At 42.2% G+C, this 27,158-nt stretch overlaps 1 protein-coding gene across 1 annotated transcript in view; it reads right to left on the bottom strand.

Annotated features, from left to right (window-relative positions):
* Window positions 1-27,158, bottom strand: part of LRP2 (LDL receptor related protein 2) — a 369,604-nt gene that overhangs the window by 6,452 nt on the left and 335,994 nt on the right. Inside the window, exons 71-77 of the mRNA XM_082260064.1 lie at window positions 24,553-24,672; window positions 21,139-21,229; window positions 16,492-16,559; window positions 14,441-14,561; window positions 2,922-3,051; window positions 2,215-2,328; window positions 447-545 (exon numbers count right to left, since the gene is read on the bottom strand). Of these exons, the coding sequence (XP_082116190.1) occupies window positions 447-545; window positions 2,215-2,328; window positions 2,922-3,051; window positions 14,441-14,561; window positions 16,492-16,559; window positions 21,139-21,229; window positions 24,553-24,672 (743 nt within the window). The remainder of the gene's footprint in view (window positions 1-446; window positions 546-2,214; window positions 2,329-2,921; window positions 3,052-14,440; window positions 14,562-16,491; window positions 16,560-21,138; window positions 21,230-24,552; window positions 24,673-27,158) is intronic.

A 27,158-nucleotide genomic window follows, 5' to 3' on the forward strand; every position in this document is an offset into this window, starting at 1 on the left:
TTTATAGTTCTTGCCAGCACTGTACCCCCAATATTGTATTCTATCAATGGATTATATTACTGTCTTAATGCATACATTCTTTGTTTTATAAATAAACATTTTTTAAGAGCATGCAATATGACAAAAGAATCCCAAAACACTATGGGGTTTTCTAAAATCATATATCAAAGTGGCTGAAAAGAGACCTGGTCACTTTACACACGTCAACCTTTGAGGCAACGAGTACATTTTATTCATGCCCAAATTAATGTCAAAATTCCTGCTAGCAGGGAACAAGACCAAGAAGTCTGCAGCAGTAAGCAACAATAACTGTTGGGAGCCCATTAATTGTTCCAGACAATGCAGATATTTCAAACATTGCTTTAAATAATGGGCTATTTACGTCATAAAAAGAGTTTGTGTGAAGTTTGTAATACAAATGGATATGTTTTGTGCAATGTATTAACCTGGGTTGTTTCAGAACTTGCTGATGTCTGAGGAGTTTCAACCGAATATAATGGGTTTTCGAAGCTATCAGACTTTTGCACACTGGTGGTTTCAGTCACCTGAAAAAAGAGAAGCAATTAATAAACCGATAGAGCTTTCTAAGCCATGTCCTTCAATTCATCTAGTTTTCAAAGTGGAAAACAAAATTCTGAAACTATAAAAGAACAATGCGATATAGAGAATGCTCAAATGAGGCAAAAAATTAAATTTATTTAATTAGGTTACATTGTTCCCTATAATGTATAAGGTTTATAAAGAGAGTTGTGTTTTTGTTTTTTAGTTTTAGTTTTTATCATTTAACTTTTTTAAAGTGTATAATCATTTTTCCTTCCAAATTGGAATAAAACGTACTAAAAGAAAAATGCTGCTTGCCTTTTACTTTTCAGAAAATTCCAAAACTGAAGTTTTTCACTCTACTAAGCAGAGGGGGCTGGGGAATTAAAGTGGAACAAAACTCTTTTAGGCCCCTTTCACACTTGTGCGACTTGTCCTGCAAAGTCGTACTCCATGATTTCCAATGAGTGCCGTCAGAGCAACTTCAAAGTAGTCCCTGCACTACTTTGGTCCGACTTTGATGCGTTTTGAGGTCCATAGATCAAAATTACACAGGCATTGCTTCAAATCCTGTCAAAATGGACTCCCTTGGACACAGCCAATCCCAGATCATGGTAAATGGCCAATCACAGCAGCCATTTAACATGTGATCGCCTCGTCCAATGAGAGATGATCTCAAATGTAAACATATGAGACCATCTCTCATTAACGGCTCTCCTTCCAAACACAGAGATTGTGTGTGAGAAGGGAGACCAATATCAGAGCAGAGTGAGTGTTTTGTCTTTGCCAAAACATTGCCCTCAGTGCCCACAGTGCCATCAGTGCCCACAGTGCCATCAGTGTCCATAGTGTCATCAGTGCCATAAGGCCATCAGTGCCCATAAGGCCATCAGTGTCCACAGTGTCATCAGTGCCATCAGTGTCCACAGCACCATCATTGCCCACAGTGCCATCAGTGTCCACAGTGTCATCAGTGCCATCAGTGTCCACACTATCAGTGCCATCAGTGCCCACAGTACCATCATTATACACAGTGTCATCAGTGCCCACAGTGCCATCAGTGTCCACAGTGTCATTAGTGTTCACATTGCCATCAGCGCCCACCATGCCATTAGTGTCCACAGTGTCATCAGGACCCTGCAGTGATGCCAGAGCCTCGAGGGAGTGAACCTGCATGCTCCCTCAGGGTGAACTGGCTTTGTATTAGTGAAGCACCCTAAAGTGAGGTAAACCTGTACTGGTATTATTATTATGTTAGGATTATTATTATAAATTATTTATGCAGCCCTCCATGCATTTACATACATTGAATCTGCCCCTAAGTGGAAAAAGGTTGCTGACCCCTGCCCTACTCTACCACCCCCACCCAGCTTCTCACCCGTGTAGAGAATCACATCCCGATGAGATTTACACCAGAAACCCTACACTGAGCCTTCAAACACTTGTATGGGGCTGCAGCGGGAGCAGTCCCAACACCAGTGTAACTCTGCTGCCGGTAGTAAGTAAGCGGACTTTAGTATTAGTGTACATTTATTTAAGGGAAGGCTTTCAGGTAGAAGCACTAACGCTTTTTTATTTCTAGATTTGGACAGGGTGTAAAACACTAACAGATCCATATGACATCTTCTGGGTGAGGTCAAGATTGACTTTGTTATTTAATAGCTAACAGCTTACATCTGGTGGCTGTGTGACGGTCACAATGCTGACACCTCCTTCCCTTGTATCAGAATACATTGGATTCTCATATGTAATTGGTTCCTTTCCAGCATCCAGTGTGAATGTCGGACTCTATAAAAACAACCACAATAAACAGAAATTGAATAAATTTGGAAGCAGTTCAGCTTTTCTTGCTTTGAAACTTTAAAAGTTTAGTCATAAAACTGATATTGTATTTTTTAATGGTTGCCGGACAGTTAAATTACCATTCAGTTTCTTATATGTCTAAGGCATTCTATTAGAAAGACACCTGGGTTTGAGTTTCTGGGTCTGCACACCTACTGTGACCATTCTAAGAGATTCCTGTTCTCCCTGTTGGATTCTTTATTTTCCTATATAATGGTGAATGTGATGGGAAATCCTGCGACTTGCAAAGGATGAGTGTGAACAGATTTGGGAATTATGGCAAGGAGATCTCACTCTTGGGGTTTCCAAGACATATAGAAAGCTTTGGGCTCACTTGGCTTCAACTATAACTAAAATATCACTTTTGGGTATACTGACTCTTCAGTTTAGCCAACTGCAATAACTAATTTTAGCTAGATATAATCTGTCTTATCATAACATAGAAAAAAAGGTCTAGACACATTTAGGTATAATTGTTTTTAACACTTTGTTATAATATTTTCCATAATAGACAATATAATATAATACATAAAATGTACCATTTGCATTGCTCTGTCAATGGAAGACTCTGTGCCAAACTCAGACACTCCAATGTCCATAGTGACATCAGCTCCAGATCTGAATGTCACACCATTGCCGTTTTCTGTAGATTTCACCAGTGCACTAAGACTGCAATATTGAAGATATGATTATTAAAGTACTTGGTGATGATAATGACAAATCATTGGAGCTTAAAGATACCCTGTCACCATGTCCTAGACTTACAATTAGTGTTGAGCGAACACGGACTGTATTATTCGTGTTCGTACCGAATAATTGGATTTTTTTTACCCGAACACGGACACGGACACTTTACTGTATGTTCGGGTAAAAATCCGTGTTCGGTCGTTTTATTTCCGGGTTTTGCATGCTTTGGCGCTCTTTTCATGGCGGGCTTTCAACAGCCAATCAACAATCGTTTAACTGGTGTGCCTTAAGCCATCCCAGCCATGCCTGCAAATGTCTTAGTAGCTGTGATTGGCCGTCTGAAGCATGTGACCAAGTCTTTATAAGTTCGAGGCAGCCGCCGCAGCAGCGTCATTCTGCTGCTTAGCTAAGGGACAGAGCACACATCAATGTGCTGGCTGCTGATTAGGGAAAGATAGGCAGGAAAAAACCATTTGTGTCCGGATAGAATTGAGGGACAGGTCGGAGTGTTTAGGCAGGGCGAGTTGTAGGCATTTTAGGGATAGAGTCTGCTGAATTATAGGGTCAGTGTCTTCTACAAACTACAATCGATATTGCTGTGTGGGGGGTGGGGTGAATCTGCACTCAATCCTGATCTACGATCTCTTCTCAATCCTGTTAGGGACAGAGTCTGCTGAATTTTAGGGAAACTGTGTTCTACAAACTACAATCGATATTGCTGTGTGGTGTGGGATTGGAGATAGGCAGGTGTCAGTGATCCACATCCATTTTTCTGTGTGTGAGCTGCAGTGAACACAATCTTTTTGGGCTGCAGTGAACACAATCTTTTTGGGCTGCAGTGAACACAATCTTTTTGGGCTGCAGTGAACACAATCTTTTTGGGCTGCAGTGAACACAATCTTTTTGGGGTGCAGTGAACAAAATCTTTTTGGGGTGCAGTGAACACAATCCTTTTTGGTGTGCAGTGAACACAATCTTTGTGGGGTGCAGTGAACAAAATCCTTTGTGGGGTGCAGTGAACACAATCTTTTTGGGGTGCAGTGAACAAAATCCTTTTTGGGGTGCAGTGAACAACATCCTTTTTGGGGTGCAGTGAACACAATCTTTTTGGGGTGCAGTGAACAAAATCCTTTGTGGGGTGCAGTGAACACAATCTTTTTGGGGTGCAGTGAACACAATCTTTTTGGGGTGGAGTGAACAACATCCTTTTTGGGGTGCAGTGAACAAAATCCTTTTTGGGGTGCAGTGAACAAAATCATTTTTGGGGTGCAGTGAACACAATCTTTTTGGGGTGCAGTGAACACAATCTTTGTGGGGTGCAGTGAACACAATCTTTTTGGGGTGGAGTGAACAACATCCTTTTTGGGGTGCAGTGAACAACATCCTTTTTGGGGTGCAGTGAACACAATCTTTTTGGGGTGCAGTGAACACAATCTTTGTGGGGTACAGTGAACAGAATCTTTGTGGGGTGCAGTGAACACAATCTTTGGGGGGTACAGTGAACACAATCTTTTTGGGGTGCAGTGAACACAATCTTTGTGGGGTGCAGTGAACACAATCTTTTTGTGGTGGAGTGAACAAAATCATTTTTGGGGTGCAGTGAACAACATCCTTTTTGGGGTGCAGTGATCAAAATCCTTTTTGGGGTGCAGTGAACACAATCTTTTTGGGGTGCAGTGAACAAAATCCTTTGTGGGGTGCAGTGAACAGAATCTTTGTGGGGTGCAGTGAACACAATCTTTGGGGGGGTACAGTGAACACAATCTTTTTGGGGTGCAGTGAACACAATCTTTGTGGGGTACAGTGAACAGAATCTTTGTGGGGTGCAGTGAACACAATCTTTGGGGGGTACAGTGAACACAATCTTTTTGGGGTGCAGTGAACACAATCTTTGGGGGGTACAGTGAACACAATCTTTTTGGGGTGCAGTGAACACAATCTTTGTGGGGTGCAGTGAACACAATCTTTGGGGGGGTACAGTGAACACAATCTTTTTGGGGTGCAGTGAACAACATCCTTTTAGGGTGCAGTGAACACAATCTTTGTGGGGTGCAGTGAACAACATCCTTTTAGGGTGCAGTGAACACAATCTTTGTGGGGTACAGTGAACAGAATCTTTGTGGGGTGCAGTGAACACAATCTTTGGGGGGTACAGTGAACACAATCTTTGTGAGGTGCAGTGAACACAATCTTTGTGGGGTGCAGTGAACACAATCTTTGTGGGGTACAGTGAACACAATCTCATACTTCTGAAGATTTGAGGGTGCTGCCTGTTCCATACTCCCCCTACTCCTCATCTAGCCTTTTAGGGGTACAAACAATAGTAATTGGGGCCTAGTGTGGTTGTGTACGTGTGATATACATACACTTTTTTTGGATCATATTTTCTATTCCGCTATTTAATCAAAAACCTTTGGGGATCAGTTAAATTGGGGGATAGTCTGTGTTGGTACGTGTGAGAGAGATCCACCTTTCCAAGTTGTTGGGGTTCATCTCATACTTCTGAAGGTTTGAGGGTGCTGCCTGTTCCATACTCCCCCTACTCCTAGCCTTTTAGGGGTACAAACAATAGTAATTGGGGCCTAGTGTGGTTGTGTACGTGTGATATACATACACTTTTTTTGGATCATATTTTCTATTCCGCTATTTAATCAAAAACCTTTGGGGATCAGTTAAATTGGGGGATAGTCTGTGTTGGTACGTGTGAGAGAGATCCACCTTTCCAAGTTGTTGGGGTTCATCTCATACTTCTGAAGGTTTGAGGGTGCTGCCTGTTCCATACCCCCCCTACTCCTCATCTAGCCTTTTAGGGGTACAAACAATAGTAATTGGGGCCTAGTGTGGTTGTGTACGTGTGATATACATACACTTTTTTTGGATCATATTTTCTATTCCGCTATTTAATCAAAAACCTTTGGGGATCAGTTAAATTGGGGGATAGTCTGTGTTGGTACGTGTGAGAGAGATCCACCTTTCCAAGTTGTTGGGGTTCATCTCATACTTCTGAAGGTTTGAGGGTGCTGCCTGTTCCATACTCCCCCTACTCCTCATCTAGCCTTTTAGGGGTACAAACAATAGTAATTGGGGCCCAGTGTGGTTGTGTACGTGTGATATACATACACTTTTTTTGGATCATATTTTCTATTCCGCTATTTAATCAAAAACCTTTGGGGATCAGTTAAATTGGGGGATAGTCTGTGTTGGTACGTGTGAGAGAGATCCACCTTTCCAAGTTGTTGGGGTTCATCTCATACTTCTGAAGGTTTGAGGGTGCTGCCTGTTCCATACTCCCCCTACTCCTCATCTAGCCTTTTAGGGGTACAAACAATAGTAATTGGGGCCCAGTGTGGTTGTGTACGTGTGATATACATACACTTTTTTTGGATCATATTTTCTATTCCGCTATTTAATCAAAAACCTTTGGGGATCAGTTAAATTGGGGGATAGTCTGTGTTGGTACGTGTGAGAGAGATCCACCTTTCCAAGTTGTTGGGGTTCATCTCATACTTCTGAAGGTTTGAGGGTGCTGCCTGTTCCATACCCCCCCTACTCCTCATCTAGCCTTTTAGGGGTACAAACAATAGTAATTGGGGCCTAGTGTGGTTGTGTACGTGTGATATACATACACTTTTTTTGGATCATATTTTCTATTCCGCTATTTAATCAAAAACCTTTGGGGATCAGTTAAATTGGGGGATAGTCTGTGTTGGTACGTGTGAGAGAGATCCACCTTTCCAAGTTGTTGGGGTTCATCTCATACTTCTGAAGGTTTGAGGGTGCTGCCTGTTCCATACCCCCCCTACTCCTCATCTAGCCTTTTAGGGGTACAAACAATAGTAATTGGGGCCTAGTGTGGTTGTGTACGTGTGATATACATACACTTTTTTTGGATCATATTTTCTATTCCGCTATTTAATCAAAAACCTTTGGGGATCAGTTAAATTGGGGGATAGTCTGTGTTGGTACGTGTGAGAGAGATCCACCTTTCCAAGTTTTTGGGGTTCATCTCATACTTCTGAAGATTTGAGGGTGCTGCCTGTTCCATACCCCCCCTACTCCTCATCTAGCCTTTTAGGGGTACAAACAATAGTAATTGGGGCCTAGTGTGGTTGTGTACGTGTGATATACATACACTTTTTTTGGATCATATTTTCTATTCCGCTATTTAATCAAAAACCTTTGGGGATCAGTTAAATTGGGGGATAGTCTGTGTTGGTACGTGTGAGAGAGATCCACCTTTCCAAGTTGTTGGGGTTCATCTCATACTTCTGAAGGTTTGAGGGTGCTGCCTGTTCCATACCCCCCCTACTCCTCATCTAGCCTTTTAGGGGTACAAACAATAGTAATTGGGGCCTAGTGTGGTTGTGTACGTGTGATATACATACACTTTTTTTGGATCATATTTTCTATTCCGCTATTTAATCAAAAACCTTTGGGGATCAGTTAAATTGGGGGATAGTCTGTGTTGGTACGTGTGAGAGAGATCCACCTTTCCAAGTTGTTGGGGTTCATCTCATACTTCTGAAGGTTTGAGGGTGCTGCCTGTTCCATACTCCCCCTACTCCTCATCTAGCCTTTTAGGGGTACAAACAATAGTAATTGGGGCCCAGTGTGGTTGTGTACGTGTGATATACATACACTTTTTTTGGATCATATTTTCTATTCCGCTATTTAATCAAAAACCTTTGGGGATCAGTTAAATTGGGGGATAGTCTGTGTTGGTACGTGTGAGAGAGATCCACCTTTCCAAGTTGTTGGGGTTCATCTCATACTTCTGAAGGTTTGAGGGTGCTGCCTGTTCCATACCCCCCCTACTCCTCATCTAGCCTTTTAGGGGTACAAACAATAGTAATTGGGGCCTAGTGTGGTTGTGTACGTGTGATATACATACACTTTTTTTGGATCATATTTTCTATTCCGCTATTTAATCAAAAACCTTTGGGGATCAGTTAAATTGGGGGATAGTCTGTGTTGGTACGTGTGAGAGAGATCCACCTTTCCAAGTTGTTGGGGTTCATCTCATACTTCTGAAGGTTTGAGGGTGCTGCCTGTTCCATACCCCCCCTACTCCTCATCTAGCCTTTTAGGGGTACAAACAATAGTAATTGGGGCCTAGTGTGGTTGTGTACGTGTGATATACATACACTTTTTTTGGATCATATTTTCTATTCCGCTATTTAATCAAAAACCTTTGGGGATCAGTTAAATTGGGGGATAGTCTGTGTTGGTACGTGTGAGAGAGATCCACCTTTCCAAGTTTTTGGGGTTCATCTCATACTTCTGAAGATTTGAGGGTGCTGCCTGTTCCATACCCCCCCTACTCCTCATCTAGCCTTTTAGGGGTACAAACAATAGTAATTGGGGCCTAGTGTGGTTGTGTACGTGTGATATACATACACTTTTTTTGGATCATATTTTCTATTCCGCTATTTAATCAAAAACCTTTGGGGATCAGTTAAATTGGGGGATAGTCTGTGTTGGTACGTGTGAGAGAGATCCACCTTTCCAAGTTGTTGGGGTTCATCTCATACTTCTGAAGGTTTGAGGGTGCTGCCTGTTCCATACCCCCCCTACTCCTCATCTAGCCTTTTAGGGGTACAAACAATAGTAATTGGGGCCTAGTGTGGTTGTGTACGTGTGATATACATACACTTTTTTTGGATCATATTTTCTATTCCGCTATTTAATCAAAAACCTTTGGGGATCAGTTAAATTGGGGGATAGTCTGTGTTGGTACGTGTGAGAGAGATCCACCTTTCCAAGTTGTTGGGGTTCATCTCATACTTCTGAAGGTTTGAGGGTGCTGCCTGTTCCATACTCCCCCTACTCCTAGCCTTTTAGGGGTACAAACAATAGTAATTGGGGCCTAGTGTGGTTGTGTACGTGTGATATACATACACTTTTTTTGGATCATATTTTCTATTCCGCTATTTAATCAAAAACCTTTGGGGATCAGTTAAATTGGGGGATAGTCTGTGTTGGTACGTGTGAGAGAGATCCACCTTTCCAAGTTGTTGGGGTTCATCTCATACTTCTGAAGGTTTGAGGGTGCTGCCTGTTCCATACCCCCCCCTACTCCTCATCTAGCCTTTTAGGGGTACAAACAATAGTAATTGGGGCCTAGTGTGGTTGTGTACGTGTGATATACATACACTTTTTTTGGATCATATTTTCTATTCCGCTATTTAATCAAAAACCTTTGGGGATCAGTTAAATTGGGGGATAGTCTGTGTTGGTACGTGTGAGAGAGATCCACCTTTCCAAGTTTTTGGGGTTCATCTCATACTTCTGAAGATTTGAGGGTGCTGCATGTTCCATACTCCTCTTCCTCATCCTCCCTTTAGGGTAGGAAAAAATTTAATCGGGCCTAGTCTGTGTTTGTACGTGTGAGATACACAGTTTTTTATCCTATTCCGCTATTCAATACACACCCTTTTGGTGTAAAAAACATTAAATTGCGGCATAGTTTGCATATTTGACATTTGCATATATTGTGCCTTGTTGCGCTGTTTTGGGTACTCCACCAACATGGCCAGTGGCAATGACGCCATTCTCAGCTTAACTATCCCACTTCTATGCCTCCTTGAAAAAACAATTTGGGCGATGATGGAAGAGGATGTGGCACAGGATGAGGAGGAGGAGGAGGAGGATGAAGAGGTAACATTTCAAAGGCTTTCAGGGCAGTCATTCGCAAGGGGCTCCGAGGGTGGGTTCCTGCACACACAAACGCCAGGGACACAATTGTCCAGCAGGGGCACAGTTCTGGAGGATGAGGAGGATGAGGAGGAGGAGGAGCTGGAGGAGGAGATGGAACCATGTTCACAGCAGGGTGGCACCCAGGCCAGCTCATGGCCATCACTGGTGCGTGGCTGGGGGGATACAGAGGACACGGACGATACACCTCCCACAGAGGACAGCCTTTCGTCGCCTCTGGGCAGCCTGGCACACATGAGCGATTACATGCTGCAGTGTCTCCACAACGACCGCCGAGTTGCCCACATTCTAACTTGTGCTGATTACTGGGTGGCCACGCTGCTGGATCCCCGTTACAAGGACAACGTACCGTCCTTAATTCACTCACTGGAGCGCGATCGCAAGATGCGCGAGTACAAGCGCACGCTGGTAGACGCCATGCTGCTGGCATTCCCATCTGACAGCGGGGCCACAGTGGAAGCACAAGGCAGAGGAGGAGGAGGAGGAGGTCGCCAACGCAACCAGGGCACCGCCAGCACCTCAGAAGGCAGGGTTAGCATGGCCGAAATGTGGAAAAGCTTTGTCAGCACGCCACAACAAACAGCAGCACCAGCAGCTCAGATGGAACGTCTTAGCAGGAGGCAGCATTTTACCAACATGGTGGAGCAGTATGTGTGCACACGCCTACATGTAGTGAATGACGGGTCTGCCCCCTTCAACTTCTGGGTCTCCAAATTGGGCACATGGCCTGAGCTTGCCCTTTACGCCTTGGAGGTGCTGGCGTGCCCTGCAGCCAGTGTATTATCTGAACGGGTATTTAGCACGGCTGGGGGCGTTATAACAGACAAGCGCAGCCGCCTGTCCAGAGACAATGTGGACAAGCTCACGTTCATTAAAATGAACCAGGCATGGATCCCACGGGACTTTTCCGTACCTTATGCAGAATAGCAATGGATACCGACCTTACCCACCCATTGTTCCATTTTTGCTCTTTCTCACTCTTTTGGGGTGTACCCTCATTTAAAATTTTTGAAAAGAAGCAGTGTTGGCTACCTCGTCCTCCTCCTCAGGGCCAGATTAATGTAGGGGCTATTGGAGCTGCAGCTCCAGGCCCCTACCTTTTATATAGGCCCCGGGTTGGCCATATTCACTGTTACCGCTCTTCTGTCACTTGTAAACACAGAAGTCTGGCTTCTATGCTCGCTTCCCCAGGCAGCACCCTCAGAACCTCCCCACACAGCGTGAAGGCCGGACAAGGAGGGACAGTTGGCGATGCATGGATGTGTTTATGGGCTTCAGAGACAGCATCCCATGTTGAATTAGGCATGCATGGCTGCACCCTTCCTCCTCTGGGTGCATGGCAAGGCACGGCCCTTAAGGCCCTTCAAAATCCTCAGCACCAAGCCCATGATGCTGTTAATCCGGCCCTGGTCCTCCTCCACCGCCGCTTCCACCTACACCGCCCATAGGTGTGCGCAGCCTATTGCATTAAGGTGTGCACCCCAAAGTTGAAATACACATGCATGTGTTTGCCAGCAGGGAGAGTAATGTATCGGGGCCATGTACCTGTAGGCAAGGAGAAATAGAGCAGAGCAGGTCCCAGGGAGATCTTTCCCATCTCCTCACTGGCAATGCTATGTGCCCTAGGTGATTAGGGTGTGCCCAGGCACACCCAGCACACCCTGTGCGCACGCCTATGTCACCGCCACATCCACCACCACCTCAACCTCCCTCCTACTCCATATGGGCCTCGTCCTTCAGAGATGAAGAAGAACATTGTTTTATTTTTCTGTTTTTTTTTGTTGTTTTAAGTTATTTCCCTATCCACATTTGTTTGCAGAGCACTTGCCATGCTCTTAATTACGTTTTGCTGCCATTTGCAGCACTCTAGCCCTTTCCTTTGGTGTTTTAGAGCCATTTTAGTGCCTTAAAGTTCGGGTCCCCATTGACTTCAATGGGGTTCGGTGTCCGGGAAAAGTTCGGTAAAAGTCCGGGACACGGACCCGGACTTTTTTTTAAAGTTCGGCCGAACCCGTCGAACACGGACATCTAGGTGTCCGCTCAACCCTACTTACAATAAAATATAGACTGGTAATCTGTATGAGTTGTACCAATAGTGCTGGTTACTACAGCAGTTGTAAGTCTTATAAGCCGAGATATTAGCCCACTATTAGGCAAGAAAATCAACATTTCTGGGGCTGTTAGATTGAGTCATTTTGGGCCGCCCAAAGCACTTCTTATATACATATAATACAGATTGCCAGCCCGCGTTTAGTTGTAAGTCTAGGATTTGGCAACAGGGTACCATTATTAGCCAAATTCAGATATACAAAATGCTTGTCAGTTTACATATTACACAGGAAGTTTTTATTAAAGTTGCATGTCAGTTTAATAAAAAAAAAAAAAGAAAAAAGGTACTTAATGGTTTATTTCTTACAGAGCTCTCAAAAATAAAGCATTGATAATAAGACCACAATGATCTCTGCATAATGTAAAGCTGTGGTAAGGTTAGAGCTGTTTCTTTAGGGGGGTCTTTTCTTCTTTTTGAAGAGCTTTTACTTCCTATTAGAGCTAAACTGATGGGAAATCTCTTTAAATGGCTACAAACACATAAAATGGTTAAATCTTAATGGTTAACAAAAACATATCTTTTGTAGAGTAGACGGTTCAGAGATTCTAACCACATTTCTTCATTGCTGTGTATGCCTTCCTGCCCCCTCTCCATTATTAAATTTGACTAGAACTGGACTTCAGGGCTTCTGCTGTAAACTAAAAGGATTAATTGCTCCAGAATGCCTGCAGCTACAGAGGTAAGTAAGGGCTTCTTTCTAATGCTTATTTATTGCTTGCTCAGAATATGTAAATACTTGAATGTTTTTAACCTGGCCACAGACTCACTTATAGGTGAAATGAAAACTCTAATGAGGAGGAACATTAACCACTTGCCGACCGCCGCACGACTATCTACGTCGGCGGTCAGCCCCTCACAGGCAAAGTGACGTAGGGCTACGTCACTAGCTTGTGAGGGTCTAGAGAGCGAGCGCGCGCCGCCGGAGGCGCGCTCCCGCTCCCGCGTGGTCACGGACCCCCCCACGCGTGTGACCGGCGGACCCGATGTCCGCCGGTCACTCTGCGATCGGCGGGGGAGAGGGAGAAAGTCAGGCGGCTTGTGTAAACAAGCTGCCTGTCATTCTCCCCGGTGTATGAAGGATGATCAAACGGTTCTACTATGTAGAACCGTTGATCACTCTTCATACATCTGAAGCCACAGCCAATCACAGTAGAAAGCACGCCCCTAGGGACACACATAGCCCCTCCCTTTCAAAAAAAAGTTAACCCCTTCACTGCCAGTGTATTTTTACAGTAACAGTGCATATGTATAGCACTGATTACTGTAGAAATGTCACTGGTAACCCCAAAAGTGGCAAAAATGTCAGTCAAGGGTCCGATCTGTCCGCCGCAATGTCGCAGTACCGCAAAAAAAAAAATCGCAGATCGCCGCCAATACGCGTTAAAAAAAAAACAACAAAAATGACAAAAATCTTTCCCTTTGTTAGTAAACGCGATAACTTTGGCGCAAACCAATCAAAATACGCTTTTTGTGATTTTTTTTTTACCAAACATAGGTAGCATAAAACAAATTGGCCGAAAATGTTAAAAAATTTTGATTTTTACATTTTTTTTGGGGGGGAATTTCATATAAAAAATTTGAAAAATATTGCTATTTTTGCAAAATTTACGCTCTTTTTTAGTTTATAACGCGTGATCAAAAAATCGCACAGGTGATCAAATACCACCAAAAGAAAGCTCTGTTTGTGGGAAAAAAAGGACGCCAAATTCGTTTAGATACAGCGTTGCAAGACTGCGCAATTGTCTGTTAAATTCACGCAGTGCCGAATCGCAAAATACCCCCTGGTCAGGAAGGGGGTAAAATCTTCCGGGGCTTAAGTGGTTAAATGCCTTCTCTTCCCTAATAATATTTCCCACGTCATTTCAACTCAAGTGTGAAATGTCACAATAAATCTGGAACACGGAACACCGAATAGAGACAGGCACATATGTCTTCTACCTTCAGTTATTTTTTCAAATTTGTTTAGCATAAATTGTTTGCCCTCCTTTACTGTCTTTGCAGAAAAAAAAACATTAAAATTTGGTAACAGTAAATATCTTATTCGCCTAGGCGAATGACATAGGCAGATGCAGTCCTGATGACTCTGGGGATACAATCGTCAGTAATCCCAGGAGTCAATGGGTTTTCTTTTCTTTTTCTGTCCTCAGGGCACACGCACAGCACCTGGACTGCGCATGTGCAGGGCCACACAGACCATCCATTTCTCCACCCTCTATAATGGCAACTTTCACTCTTGCGCCAGCGGCCGCATTGCGTGTGAACACGATTTGCAATTATAGAGGGCGGAAATTCAGCAAAATGATCATCAAGTCAAAGGGCGCTGGATTCAGCTGCCCACTCTTAAAATGACTGCGGTGGTAAAAAAGGGAAAGTGTCCTTCCAGCCTACTTTTTGAATATGAAAGAGGCAGCTTTTTCTGTGGTAAGTAGATAAATACCATAACTGACAATTTTTCATGCTAATAGCATTTTTTTTGCAAAATTCATCAAGTTTAACTGAAGTTGCGCTTTAATACCCAGAGCTGCCACTGTGCCATGATGCTCTTACCTGGGGAATTTAGGAAGGGCCGGTAACAGTTTTCCTGTTCGCCTGTAATTGAACATGCCGCCGACCACCAATGCACAAATGATAATTATCAAAACGACAGTAAGAAGCACAGCAACAGCAGCTAAAAATAGGTAACAAAAATATAGTTATTTACAGCAACAAGCTGTACATGAAAAGTAATCTGCTGCATGTACAAGAAGAATGCAATACTATTAACATCACATAAAGCTCTTGGAAATAGAACTATAATTTAGCATCCATTATAGGAAAGTACCAATTTAAATCAGATGTAAATTATAACTGGATGACAGTTAGGGATTGATTTATGAAAGGCAAATAGGCTGTTTTTACTCTACAGAGGAATTTTCATATAGCTTAGTAATTTTGGTGAAAAATTACTTTGTAAATAATACCCAATCACATGCAATGAAAGTATAAAAAAAAAAAAAATATTGCTTGCACATAACTGAAGAATGACATTCAGTAGAACTTCATCAAATTCAGCTAAAAGTGAAATCCCCTCAAAGTGAACAGCCCATGTGCCTTTGATAAATCAACTCTTAATTTTCCTAAGCACTGTGCAGCAAACAATTATCATTTTGTTTCTTCTAGTAAATACAGTTTACTGCTCACTCCAGTTGTGGCTACATGTCATTGATTAGGGTGAGCTTCCTAGTGTTGGCAATCCTGGAACATGACTGCCTAAACAATATCAATAGCTGCTTACAGTCTCTATCTGAAGCTCCTTTGACAAAGTGGCAATGTAGTAAAACATTTGGGAGAAAGGAATGCTGTGTTATCACCCCATAACACAGAGGGGGAGGAGATTTGCTAAAAATGGTGCATACTCAATCTGGTGCAGCTGTGTATAGTAACCAATCATCTTCTATGTTTTATTGTCACTGCTTAAGGGCTCTTTCACATGGGTGGACTAGGACTGCTCAGAGGGAAATCTGCCTGCTGATTCCCGCTGAGTATACGGAAGACAAGTCTGTGTCTGCTTCACTTATGCAGAATGGACATGGACACAGCCCGCTTTTCTCTATAGGCAGTCAGATGTATATGGACTGCCTGTCTCTTTACATTCGACTGTCATCCAATTTGATCTGACAGACGAATGAGGAACAGATTCTCCATCTGTCTGTTTTGGCAGATATGATCAGATTGGATGTTGGCAATGGATGGTTTGATTGGGTCTGCCTAAAAAACTGACAGGCGGACCCAATCGTTCAGCCCATGTGAAAGAACCATAACTGAACCCAGCTGACGTTAGAAGCTGATTGGTTACTAAGCACAGTTGCACTAGATTCTGTGTGCACCAGTTTTAGTAAATCCCCCCCCCCCCCCACAGTGTCTAAACTAGGACCATAATGGCAGGACTACCAAGTAATAATATAATAAAAGCTTAACAAAAAAAAATTAGATTAACAAAAAAAAAAGACTGAACATAACTTTTGATGATTGGGTTTTTACCTATTTAATCTTCCACACCAATAGTGAAAGCAGTATGTTTACCACTACCAGAAATTGTACCTGACTGCAATAACATTCAGCCTTTATTCAAATATTAAATTACAGCTCCAAAATCTGCTAAAAAATAGTCACATCTAGAAAGTGCATACATTGTTGCCTATAATCCCCATATAAGATCATCTAAATGTCCTGTGCAAAAAGGATGGGGAGGAAGCTGCTCCTTTAATTACTAAAGCCTCTGACTATAGTACTTGAGAATTTTGGTAAAAAATCTAATGAATAAATCTATTTCAACTTGTCCCGCCACCAGATTGCCTTTGTCAGGGTAAACTAGAGTGCTGAGTGCTCTAAAAAAGCTTGTGTGTCTAAAGGTGTATTTCCTCTTTTCAAGTGACAGTAGAACAATCCATATACATTTAGGTACCTGATTAGTACTTTTCAGATATTACTAACATATAGGTTTTGTAGAATGATTTTATTATTTGAATAAAGGTTGAGTTGTATTTTAGTCGTAGTGGGCTACTACAATAGTGACAAAAAGACTGAGTATAAATATAATGAGAGTACATGAAATGTACCTGTTCCTGGAGGTAAACCAGCCCTATATGATATATTGCAATAGCTTCCTGTGAAACCTGATGTACACCTGCAAATCAAAAACAATGCATGTAAAACTGAATTTCATATTTACAATATTTAGCTAAAAACTACTTTTGTTTAGTTTTAGGGAAAAAGAGGCCATATATGCAAGTGTGCAGAGCTGTTGTATAGTTTCATGTAGAGCTCTGAGGAAGGGAGCGTGACTCCCGAAACACGTCAGCGGTCCAAATACAGGGACATGTTCATTTCCACATGTGGTGGATTCTCTATATGCGATTTTTTGCTCTTCATGTCTGTGAGTATGTCTTTGGCATTTTAATAAACTTTTTAAAGGTGTCCACGGGTAATGCACTAGGTGTTTGCGCCTCCTTTTCTCTTTCATGTGTATAGTTTCATGTACAGTGCAGGGCCATCTTTGTCAGATAGCACTTAATAAAACTAGTGTTTATTCTTTATAGCGCCTTGTTTGATCATGGGAGGACAGTAGCATTATTAGGACAATGGAGCAGAGTCTTCAGTTGTTACAAGATTTTTTACAGTGCAAATCAATAATCTTTACAGATTCATCATTAGCAGGCTGGAGAACTTAAGAGGAGCTCAGCATTCTACAGAAAGAAGATAGCACCCTGTTTTCAAAGGTGTTTCTGCTAGTTTAGTTCTAGATGTCCGGACTTAGAGTGAGTGAACTGAGAGTAGTAAGCTCACTATTTCACCGACAAAATTCATACTATGTAGGGGAAGCAATGGTGATGTCCTTGTCCTTGCTTGACAGGCAGGAACGGTAGTTATGATTTGTGCATAGCTGTGTAGTGCTCTTAACAGTCATACAATCCTAGACCATGGCATATGTTGGCTATGCAGAAATTTGGGTCTCATGACAATTAGCAGTGCACAGAACCAACCTACGGATCATTTGTATCCTGACTAAGGCCCTTTTTTATTGTTGCACTAACTCAGTGTCGTGCAAGCACTAAGGCAGGCCAGCCCATTTGGCAAGTTTCTGCCTAATTGTGAATCTGAATCTGACTTTACTATAGCATTAGCCACCAGGGATATATTTTTAATATTGGATACTATAGGCATACAAGTTGTGAAAGTAACTCTTCCCTAGTAGGGTCACCTATACACTGGCCATTGGATGGAGAGGTGTAACTAGAACCTTCAGGGCTTAGATGTAGGAAACCATGATGGGCCCCCCTGACCCTTGATGGGGTCCTTCCCTTCGAGCCTGGGGCACTTCTTACTGATCCCGGGGCCCTTTACTCCCATCACAGGGGCCCTTTTAGTGGGACCTTTTCACATGTTCTGCAGTGGGCCCCTTTTCTTCCCTCTTGCCCCCCCCCCCCCACAGTGATAGAAATCCAGGGTCTGGTCGCAAGTGCGACCTTTGTGACCCTTGTAATTCTGCCACTGGTTTCCGTAGATTTTTATTTGTATTTTTTTTTAATTGCTTTTTTACCACTTTATTTTATTTATTTCGTTTTTTTAATTTTTATTATTTTTAAAAAAATATTTAGGAGCCCCGTTGGGGGAGCTTTGGTAAAATATCAGGGATCCAAACAGACCTATGATGTTTCATCTTTGAGACAGAGAAAGGAGATTGAGGACACAGCCCTCAAACTCGATTTCTGCCACAGCTTTACAGAATGAATGGACAAGAATAACTCTGTACAGAGCTTCCTGCATTCACAAACCAAAGCATAGTAAATACAGTATGCCATGCTTCAGTAATGAAGGGACACAGGAGCAGTCCATACTGATCACTCACTGTGTCCATTCAGAAAAGGAAGGGTCTGATAAATGCCATATTTACGGGCCCCTTTCCTGCAGTTGATGAATACCTGCAGGAGGGAGATGAGGAGAGGCAGACTTTTAGCGGCTCTAGGAGGAAAATAGAGGGCATCGGTTCCTCTATATGTCGCCCTCACCCCTCCTATCCAGTTGCACAGGGGAGCCGCATGGGCCCCCGAAGCATGGGACAAGGTTGCAATTGCAACCCCTGTGACCCCTATAGTTATACCCCTGGTTCATCGCCTTGCTTTCCTGTTGATAATCTAACTTAGAATACTATGATATGAAATTACTATTCCTACTGATGATGAAAAAAATGCGTGGCTGAGAACTATACAGGGACAAGCCAATTCTTTGCCTCTTCCTCTTATAGGCACAGGCCTGATGTTCCCAATAGTAAATCTCTTTAAGCAATCAGCTATCTGGGCTACAGATTCAAGGTCTTCCCCCATCTTTCATAAAAATGTAATAACCTAATGTGAAGGTCACGGGTCAATATTTTCAAGATTTAGGCAAAAAAAAAAATTAACAGATACTTTAACTTAATTTCAATGTAGTAGTCAATACATATTTAGAGTTCCAATAGTAGCAACTTTCTTAAATAATGCTTATTGCGACCTTCACATTTTAAATTCTTGAGTTTGAATATTTTTAGTTTAATTTATTACATTTCATGATTTAAGAGGAAGCCCGACTGACCGCGCTGGAAATACAGGCTGAGGGAGGAAATGAGGTGGAGTTGGGGGAGGAGAGAGTGCAAAACACTGTGGGTGAGCAGGGGGGAAAAATGGGCACCAAAGAAATGTAAGTGGAACCAGAAATGGGGGGATGAAGGGGGCAAATGATGCACAGAGTCCAGGACATGGAGCCCCAGGGTCTGTCTATACAGGTGCATTCTACCACCCCCCCCCCCATATCCCCCACTAGCCTAAAGCAGCTGCCTATACTGCCTTATGGTGACACTGGCGCTGGACATGAGGTCTGTCGCATTGGAGGTCACATGCGCCCCCATTTTTCCTGACTGGGGCAGCAGAAGGAGCTGCAGGAGACTGCTGGCAAGGTAAGTATCAATAGGTCGAAGGGGTACATTTGCACAGACTCTATCACTGGGTCCTGAATGAGAATGGTGACAGAGTCTCTTCAAGATAAGGTATTCCCTGTACAAAGAGTGCATTGCTTTTAATGAGTGAGTTGACTCAGACATTCATTGTAGGAAGGAGAAGTAATGCAGATGTCATGGGCAAACATGCTTTTCCACATATACATACACAATTACAAGCTATACATAAAAACAACATTTAAACCATGAAGACTTATTTATCAGACTATATACACTCACCAGCCACTTTATTAGGTATATCTGTTCTATTGCTTGGTAACACAAATTGCTAATCAGCCAATCACATGGCAGCAACTCAATGCATTTAGGCATCTAGATATAGTGAAGACGACTTGCTAAATGTCAACCCAAGCATCAGAATGGGGAAGAAAGGGGATTTTAGTGACATTGTATATGGCATGATTGTTGGTGTCAGACGGGCTGGTCTGAGTCTATCAAAAACATATGTTCTACTGGGATTTTCATGCACAACCATCTCTTGGGTTTACAGAGAATGGTCAAAAAAAAAAGAAAATATCCAGTAAATGGCAGTTGTGTGGATGAAAATGCATTGTTGATTTCAGAGGCCAGAGGAGAATGGGCAGACTGGTTCGAGATGATAGAAAGGCAGCAAAAACGCATATAACCCCTCATTACAACCAAGATATGCAGAATACCATTTCTGAATGCACAACACATTGAACCTTAAAGCAGATGGGCTACAGCAGCAGAAAACCACACCGGGTGCCACTCCCGTCAGCTACGAACAGGAAACTGAGGCTACAATTCGCACAGGCTCACCAAAATCGCACAACTGAAGACTGGAAAAACGTTGCCTGGTCTGAGGAGTCTGGATTTCAGCTGTGACATTTAGATGGTAGGGTCAGAATTTGACACAAACATCATGGATCCATCCTGCCTTGTATCAGCAGTTTAGACTGGTGGTGGTCATGTAATGGTGTGGGGAATATTTTCTTGGCACACTTTGGGCACCTTAGTACCAATTGAGCATTGTTTAAATGCCATGGCCTACCTGAGAATTGTTGTTGACCATGTCCATCCCTTTATGACTACAGTGTACCCATCTTCTGATGGCTCCTTCCAGCAGGATAATGCACCATGTCACAAAGTTCAAATCATCTCAAATTGGTTTTCTGAACATGACAAGGAGGTCACTGTACTCCAATGGCCTTCACAGTCACCAGATCTCAGTCCAATAGAGCAGTGGTCCTCAACTCCGGTCCTCAGGGCCCACTAACAGGCCAGATTTTAAGTATTACCTTGGGGAGATGCAGACTAGAGTACTGCAATCACTAAGCAGCAAATGATATCACCTGGGATGTATTTCAGTTATCTTGAAAATCTGGCCTGGTAGTGGGCCCTGTAGGCCAGGGTTAAGGACCACTGCAATAGAGCACCTTTGGGATGTGGTGGAACAGGACATTTGCATCATAGATGAGCAGCTGACAAATCTGGAGCAACTGCGGGATGCTATCATGTTAATGCGGACCAAAATCTCTGAGGAATGTTTACAACCCCTTGCCACAAAGAATTAGGGCAGTTCCAAAGGCAAAAGGGGTCCAACTCGGTACTAGCAAGGTGTACCTAATAAAGTGACCAATGAGTGTATATCAAGATGATCTAATTTACATGTACATAATCAAATCATTGAAAAGAATATACATTCCCTTAAACACATAATGGTTACCACTGAGAGCCATCAGGCAAAACTTACTTGCATTTTGGAAGGCCCATCTCATCAAAATAGCATGTTCCTCCATGCATACATCTGCATGCTGGTGGCATGGTTGGGGGAGACTCAATAGCTAAGAAAATGGAAAGCCATGCATGTTAGTGAGCAGTACATGCAACTGTTATGTGCCATACGCAGGGAGTAAAGCCACTGTGTGCTTAGAGAGAATCTATCATAAATAAAAGAGCACTTCATGTGTAGGAGATCACCAGTTAGATATAATAACATGTCTTTACTGAATTTATGAATTTTGTTTTAAGGCTAAGTTCTGTCTGGGCAGGGCCTTATCCAATTACTATTTGCAGTGTTCAGCGTCACAACATGGTCAGCGCAATACAGCTTACCATATAATGCCAGATATATTAACAAAAGGCACCTTATGATGTTTACTTGACAATGAGGTTATTTATTAAGTGTACAAGTGACTTTACCATTGTTTCATTGTATTCTACAACATTGTGAAAATGTATCAAATGTGAGAGATTCACTTTGATATGACCTCTTTTAGCAATATTCACAGCTACATTGTAAAAAGACCTGTCCTATTTAAACTTGAATCACACCTAGGGGTGTATTTTTTAAAGATTCACATAGCAATTTGCCCAGTGAAAGTGCATATACATTTTTTCTGTGTGAATGGGTCATTATTGGGCATAAACAAATGTTATTAAGCTATTTTCTGGGCAGGCTGAATGTTTTTCATTAAATTAAAACAGACAATATATTGGCCACTAAATGATACTAAGTAGGATCAGAGATGTATAGTAACTAAGTAGAACTACTTCACTACTGTACTTAAGTACCGAAAGGCGGTATCTGTACTTTCCTAGAGTAGAATTGTTTTCTCCTACTTCCACTTTTAATTCACTACATTTTTTCAATGATTTCAATACTTCTACTCCAATATTTTTTTTTTTTGTGCTGCATAGTTACTCGTTACAATTATACAAATTACCACTGCCAGAACAGTAGATTGCAGGTTTCATGAAGCTCAAAACATGTGTATTATCAGCGCATACGAAAATAAATGCTACTGTATGTATAAATAAAAGCTGCATTTGAAATAATAAAAAACAATATGATGTTCAAACTTTTGACTTCTTTCTTTAATAACTACATAACACAGTACTTGTACTTTTACTTTCAGTACTTGAGTAGCAATTTTTTTTTCAAAACTACTGGTACTTTTACTTTCAGTACTTGAGTAGCAAAATTTAAAAAAAAAAAACTACTTGCAATACTTAAGTACAAAAAATGTTGAATACTTTAGTACTTCTACTCAAGTCACTTTTTGATCGAGCACTTCCACTTCTACTCAAGTCACTTTTTAAACAAGCACTTGTACTTTTACTCAAGTATGGGTTTCGAGTACTTTATACAACTCTGAGTAGGATAGGGAATTCCTACTGTGGTATTTTAGTTTCCAAATGTGGTATTTTTTATTTGATCATTTGACCAGCACAGAAAATAACCCACTATTCTTTTTAGCCCACTTGCACAGAATGTACATGCACTTTTGATTTGTTATACAAAACTTTTTATAAATACACCACCTTAAGATTGATAGTAAAAAAATAATCTGTTTTAGAAAAGAAAAAAAAATCTGGGATGTTAATTGTTAAAAACCCCCAAATTATTTCTGTTTCAGGTAGGAGGTGATTGTGGCAACTTTTGCAATTTATTTGCCACTGCAGCACTGACGTGACATTCCTCTGGTGATCATCTTCCCTTAGTACAGAAACTGTTACCGCCTGTCTTGGTTCCAGCAAAATTGTCATAGGTTATCGCGGCCACATGTTCTAAGGCAGCCCCACCTCATTCTTCAAGTGAAGAAGATCACCAGAGGATATTCGTGGAGCTGGGTACTAGTGATCGACCAATATCATTTTTTTAATGCCGATACCGATATTTTGGTCATCCGATATCGGTATCGGCCGATATTTTCGGACATGTAAAAATATTTTTTTTTCCAAAGTTACTCCCTGTGGAGGGATCTGGGGTTCTAAAAGACACCAAACCCCTCCTAGGCACTGAAAAGCATTCAAAACTCCAAGTTTGGCTGTTTTGAATGCTGTCAGTTTTTTGAATTTGGCGCAGAATACCCGGAAGTGATGTCATGACATCACTTCCGGGTTTTTTTACATGGAGACCGGCGCATGCGCACTTGCGGCAGGGATACCGGCTTTCACGGGGACACATCTTCATGCTACACTGGGTCTTCTCTTCGGCGGCGGCAGTGGAGGTAGGATGCCGGGGTCTCCCGGTGGGACGGGAGACCCGGGTGAGCCATGGAAGACGGAGGGAGGGGGGGACGTCCCCTCCCGCTCCTTGTAATGACAGCCGAGCAGCTTCTCAGCCACATCAGTTGTCATTACAAGTCAGCCATCCGACGTCTATGGACACTAGTACCGGGGTGATGCCTCTAGCTGCAGGCATCACCCCAGGACATGCACTTTCACTAAATATCGGCAATATCGGTAACCTCAGGGGCTGATTCCGATATATCGGGGGAAAGTGCATATCGGCCCCTGATATATCGGTGTTGCCAATAATCGGTTGATCTCTACTGGGTACCCATTTAATACACAAGATACTCCTATAGCACTGCCCTATAGTATTTAGTGGTGGTCTTTTTTAATTATGTATATACATTTTTTAAGTTTAATTGGTAACTCTACACACAAGGAACATGAAAAAGCGTAAATGTGGGTGGAGCTTGTCACTATTGGAAATGTGGGTGGGGTCTGTCATTATTGGAAATGTGGGTGGGGCCTGACACTATTGTAAATGTAAGGTGAGGCCAAACCTTTCACTGTGAAAATGTGGGCAGGGCCACACCTGTCACTGTGGAAATTATATTTTTTGTGTACAGTGTTGCATGACCACACAATTGCCAGTAAAAGTAGCGCAGTGCTGAATAGAAAAAAAATGCCCAGGTCATGAAGGGGGTAAAACCTTTCTGGAGGTCAATTGGTTAATGTCACTGTCCTGACAACTAAGCGAGTGGGACTAGTGAGAAAATGTTAGAACCACTATCAAATTCCTATTCTCTCTGTTCCAAGCGAAGATCATTTTTTGTGTGAGGGACACACCAGGAAGTGGAAGGAGTGGAAATCTCCCAAAAGCCACAGTTATTACTAGAACAGGTATCCCTGTTGTAAGATATCCCCAGTGGCAACTGTTAAATGTCCCAAAAGGGGACAGAGACAGCAGAAGAAACCTGATTCTTCTCCACTTTATTCAAGCTTAGAAAAAACATTTTGGATGGAGTCCCACTTTAATGAAATGGCTGTACTGATGTAATTTAGCAGCATATCTCAGTTCACCAGCCCTGATCTATTCCATTAGCTGGCAGTAAATGCAATCTGTAGTTGTAATGTGTATGTTGTAAAATACCTGCATCACACTCTGTGGTGCTGCCCTCCATGAAGCGGGCCCCTTGCGGACAGGAACACGTGTACCCTCCTGGCCTCAGCAAGCATAGGTGGGAACAAATATCTTTACAGCGATTGGAAACTAAAAAAAAAAGAATATGCAAGAACATAAACTTGATGAGGTTAGTATTTTTAATATGGAGCTAAGATCAAAAACATGGAGATATGACCTCCAACTAGCAGGAGGAAAGTTAAAATCTAATCCTAGAGAGTATTATATATACACAGTGTATATGGGGTAGAATTAATGGACCACTAGGTCTTTTTTCCTGATGTCACTCTTCTATGTTTCTATAAATAAATGTCATGCTGTCTCTACTAAAATGAACACTGATGTTCCAGTAACGGGACTGAACATATCCTCAGGCTCATGCTTTGTTCTAACCTAAGTTCAAAATAAGCATATATATATATATACAGTATATATATATATATATATATATATATATACATACATACAGTGCCTTGCGAAAGTATTCGGCCCCCTTGAACTTTGCGACCTTTTGCCACATTTCAGGCTTCAAACATAAAGATATAAAACTGTAATTTTTTGTGAAGAATCAACAACAAGTGGGACACAATCATGAAGTGGAACAAAATTTATTGGATATTTCAAACTTTGTTAACAAATAAAAAACGGAAAAATCGGGCGTGCAAACTTATTCAGCCCCTTTACTTTCAGTGCAGCAAACTCTCTCCAGAAGTTCAGTGAGGATCTCTGAATGATCCAATGTTGACCTAAATGACTAATGATGATAAATAGAATCCACCTGTGTGTAATCAAGTCTCCGTATAAATGCACCTGCACTGTGATAGTCTCAGAGGTCCGTTTAAAGCGCAGAGAGCATCATGAAGAACAAGGAACACACCAGGCAGGTCCGAGATACCATTGTGGAGAAGTTTAAAGCCGGATTTGGATACAAAAATATTTCCCAAGCTTTAAACATCCCAAGGAGCACTGTGCAAGCGATAATATTGAAATGGAAGGAGTATCAGACCACTGAAAATCTACGAAGACCTGGCCGTCCCTCTAAACTTTCAGCTCATACAAGGAGAAGACTGATCAGAGATGCAGCCAAGAGGCCCATGATCACTCTGGATGAACTGCAGAGATCTACAGCTGAGGTGGGAGACTCTGTCCATAGGACAACAATCAGTCGTATACTGCACAAATCTGGCATTTATGGAAGAGTGGCAAGAAGAAAGCCATTTCTTAAAGATATCCATAAAAAGTGTTGTTTAAAGTTTGCCACAAGCCACCTGGGAGACACACCAAACATGTGGAAGAGGGTGCTCTGGTCAGATGAAACCAAAATCTAACTTTTTGGCAACAATGCAAAACTTTATGTTTGGCGTAAAAGCAACACAGCTCATCACCCTGAACACACCATCCCCACTGCCAAACATGGTGGTGGCAGCATCATGGTTTGGGCCTGCTTTTTTTCAGCAGGGACAGGGAAGATGGTTAAAATTGATGGGAAGATGGATGGAGCCAAATACAGGACCATTCTGGAAGAAAACCTGATGGAGTCTGCAAAAGACCTGAGACTGGGACAGAGATTTGTCTTCCAACAAGACAATGATCCAAAACATAAAGCAAAATCTACAATGGAACGGTTCACAAATAAACATATCCAGGTGTTAGAATGGCCAAGTCAAAGTCCAGACCTAAATCCAATCGAGAATCTGTGGAAAGAACTGAAAACGGCTGTTCACAAACGCTCTCCCTCCAACCTCACTGAGCTCGAGCTGTTTTGCAAGGAGGAATGGGACAAAATTTCAGTCTCTCCATGTGCATAACTGATAGAGACATACCCCAAGCGACTTACAGCTGTAATCGCAGCAAAAGGTGGCGCTACAAAGTATTAACTTAAGAGGGCTGAATAATTTTGCACGCCCAATTTTTCAGTTTTTTATTTGTTAAAAAAGTTTGAAATATCCAATAAATGTCACTCCACTTGTTGTTGATTCTTCACAAAATTTACAGTTTTATATCTTTATGTTTGAAGCCTGAAATGTGGCAAAAGGTCGCAAAGTTCAAGGGGGCCGAATACTTTCGCAAGGCACTGTATATATAATAGCATTCCAAACGAATGAAAAAGCTTTCTGTGGGGTGTTCTGTACATCACCTGTGTACAAAACAACTGCAGGTTGCTATTTCGCCTTGGATTGTACAGAAAATCACAGAGCTTCAGACTGAAAAGGAAAGGCAAACTGTAATAACATTCAATTACAATATGACATGTGTAGAAATTGTATATGCTTTATTAATATTTTTTTATTGTTTGCTATTTTATCCCACAAAAGCGGAGTTGCCGTTGAAGGTTTGTCTCTAGTTTAGGCATAGCTATGGTAAAAGTGTAAAACCATATGCTCTGTGACACATATTCATTATGCCCTGTGAGTAGGCACTGCTGTGCCACATATTTCACAGAGCCTGCCTTCCGAACTACAGAGGCGCTGAGAGTAGGGGTTTCAGGAGGTGGAGTCACTACAGGAATCACCGATTGCAGGCAGCAAGGTGCCATAGGATATGTAGACCTTGGAAACTGAAAGTAAACAGCAGAG

Source organism: Pelophylax lessonae, assembly GCF_965119305.1.
Source record: "Pelophylax lessonae genome assembly, chromosome: 6".
NCBI lineage: Eukaryota > Metazoa > Chordata > Amphibia > Anura > Ranidae > Pelophylax > Pelophylax lessonae.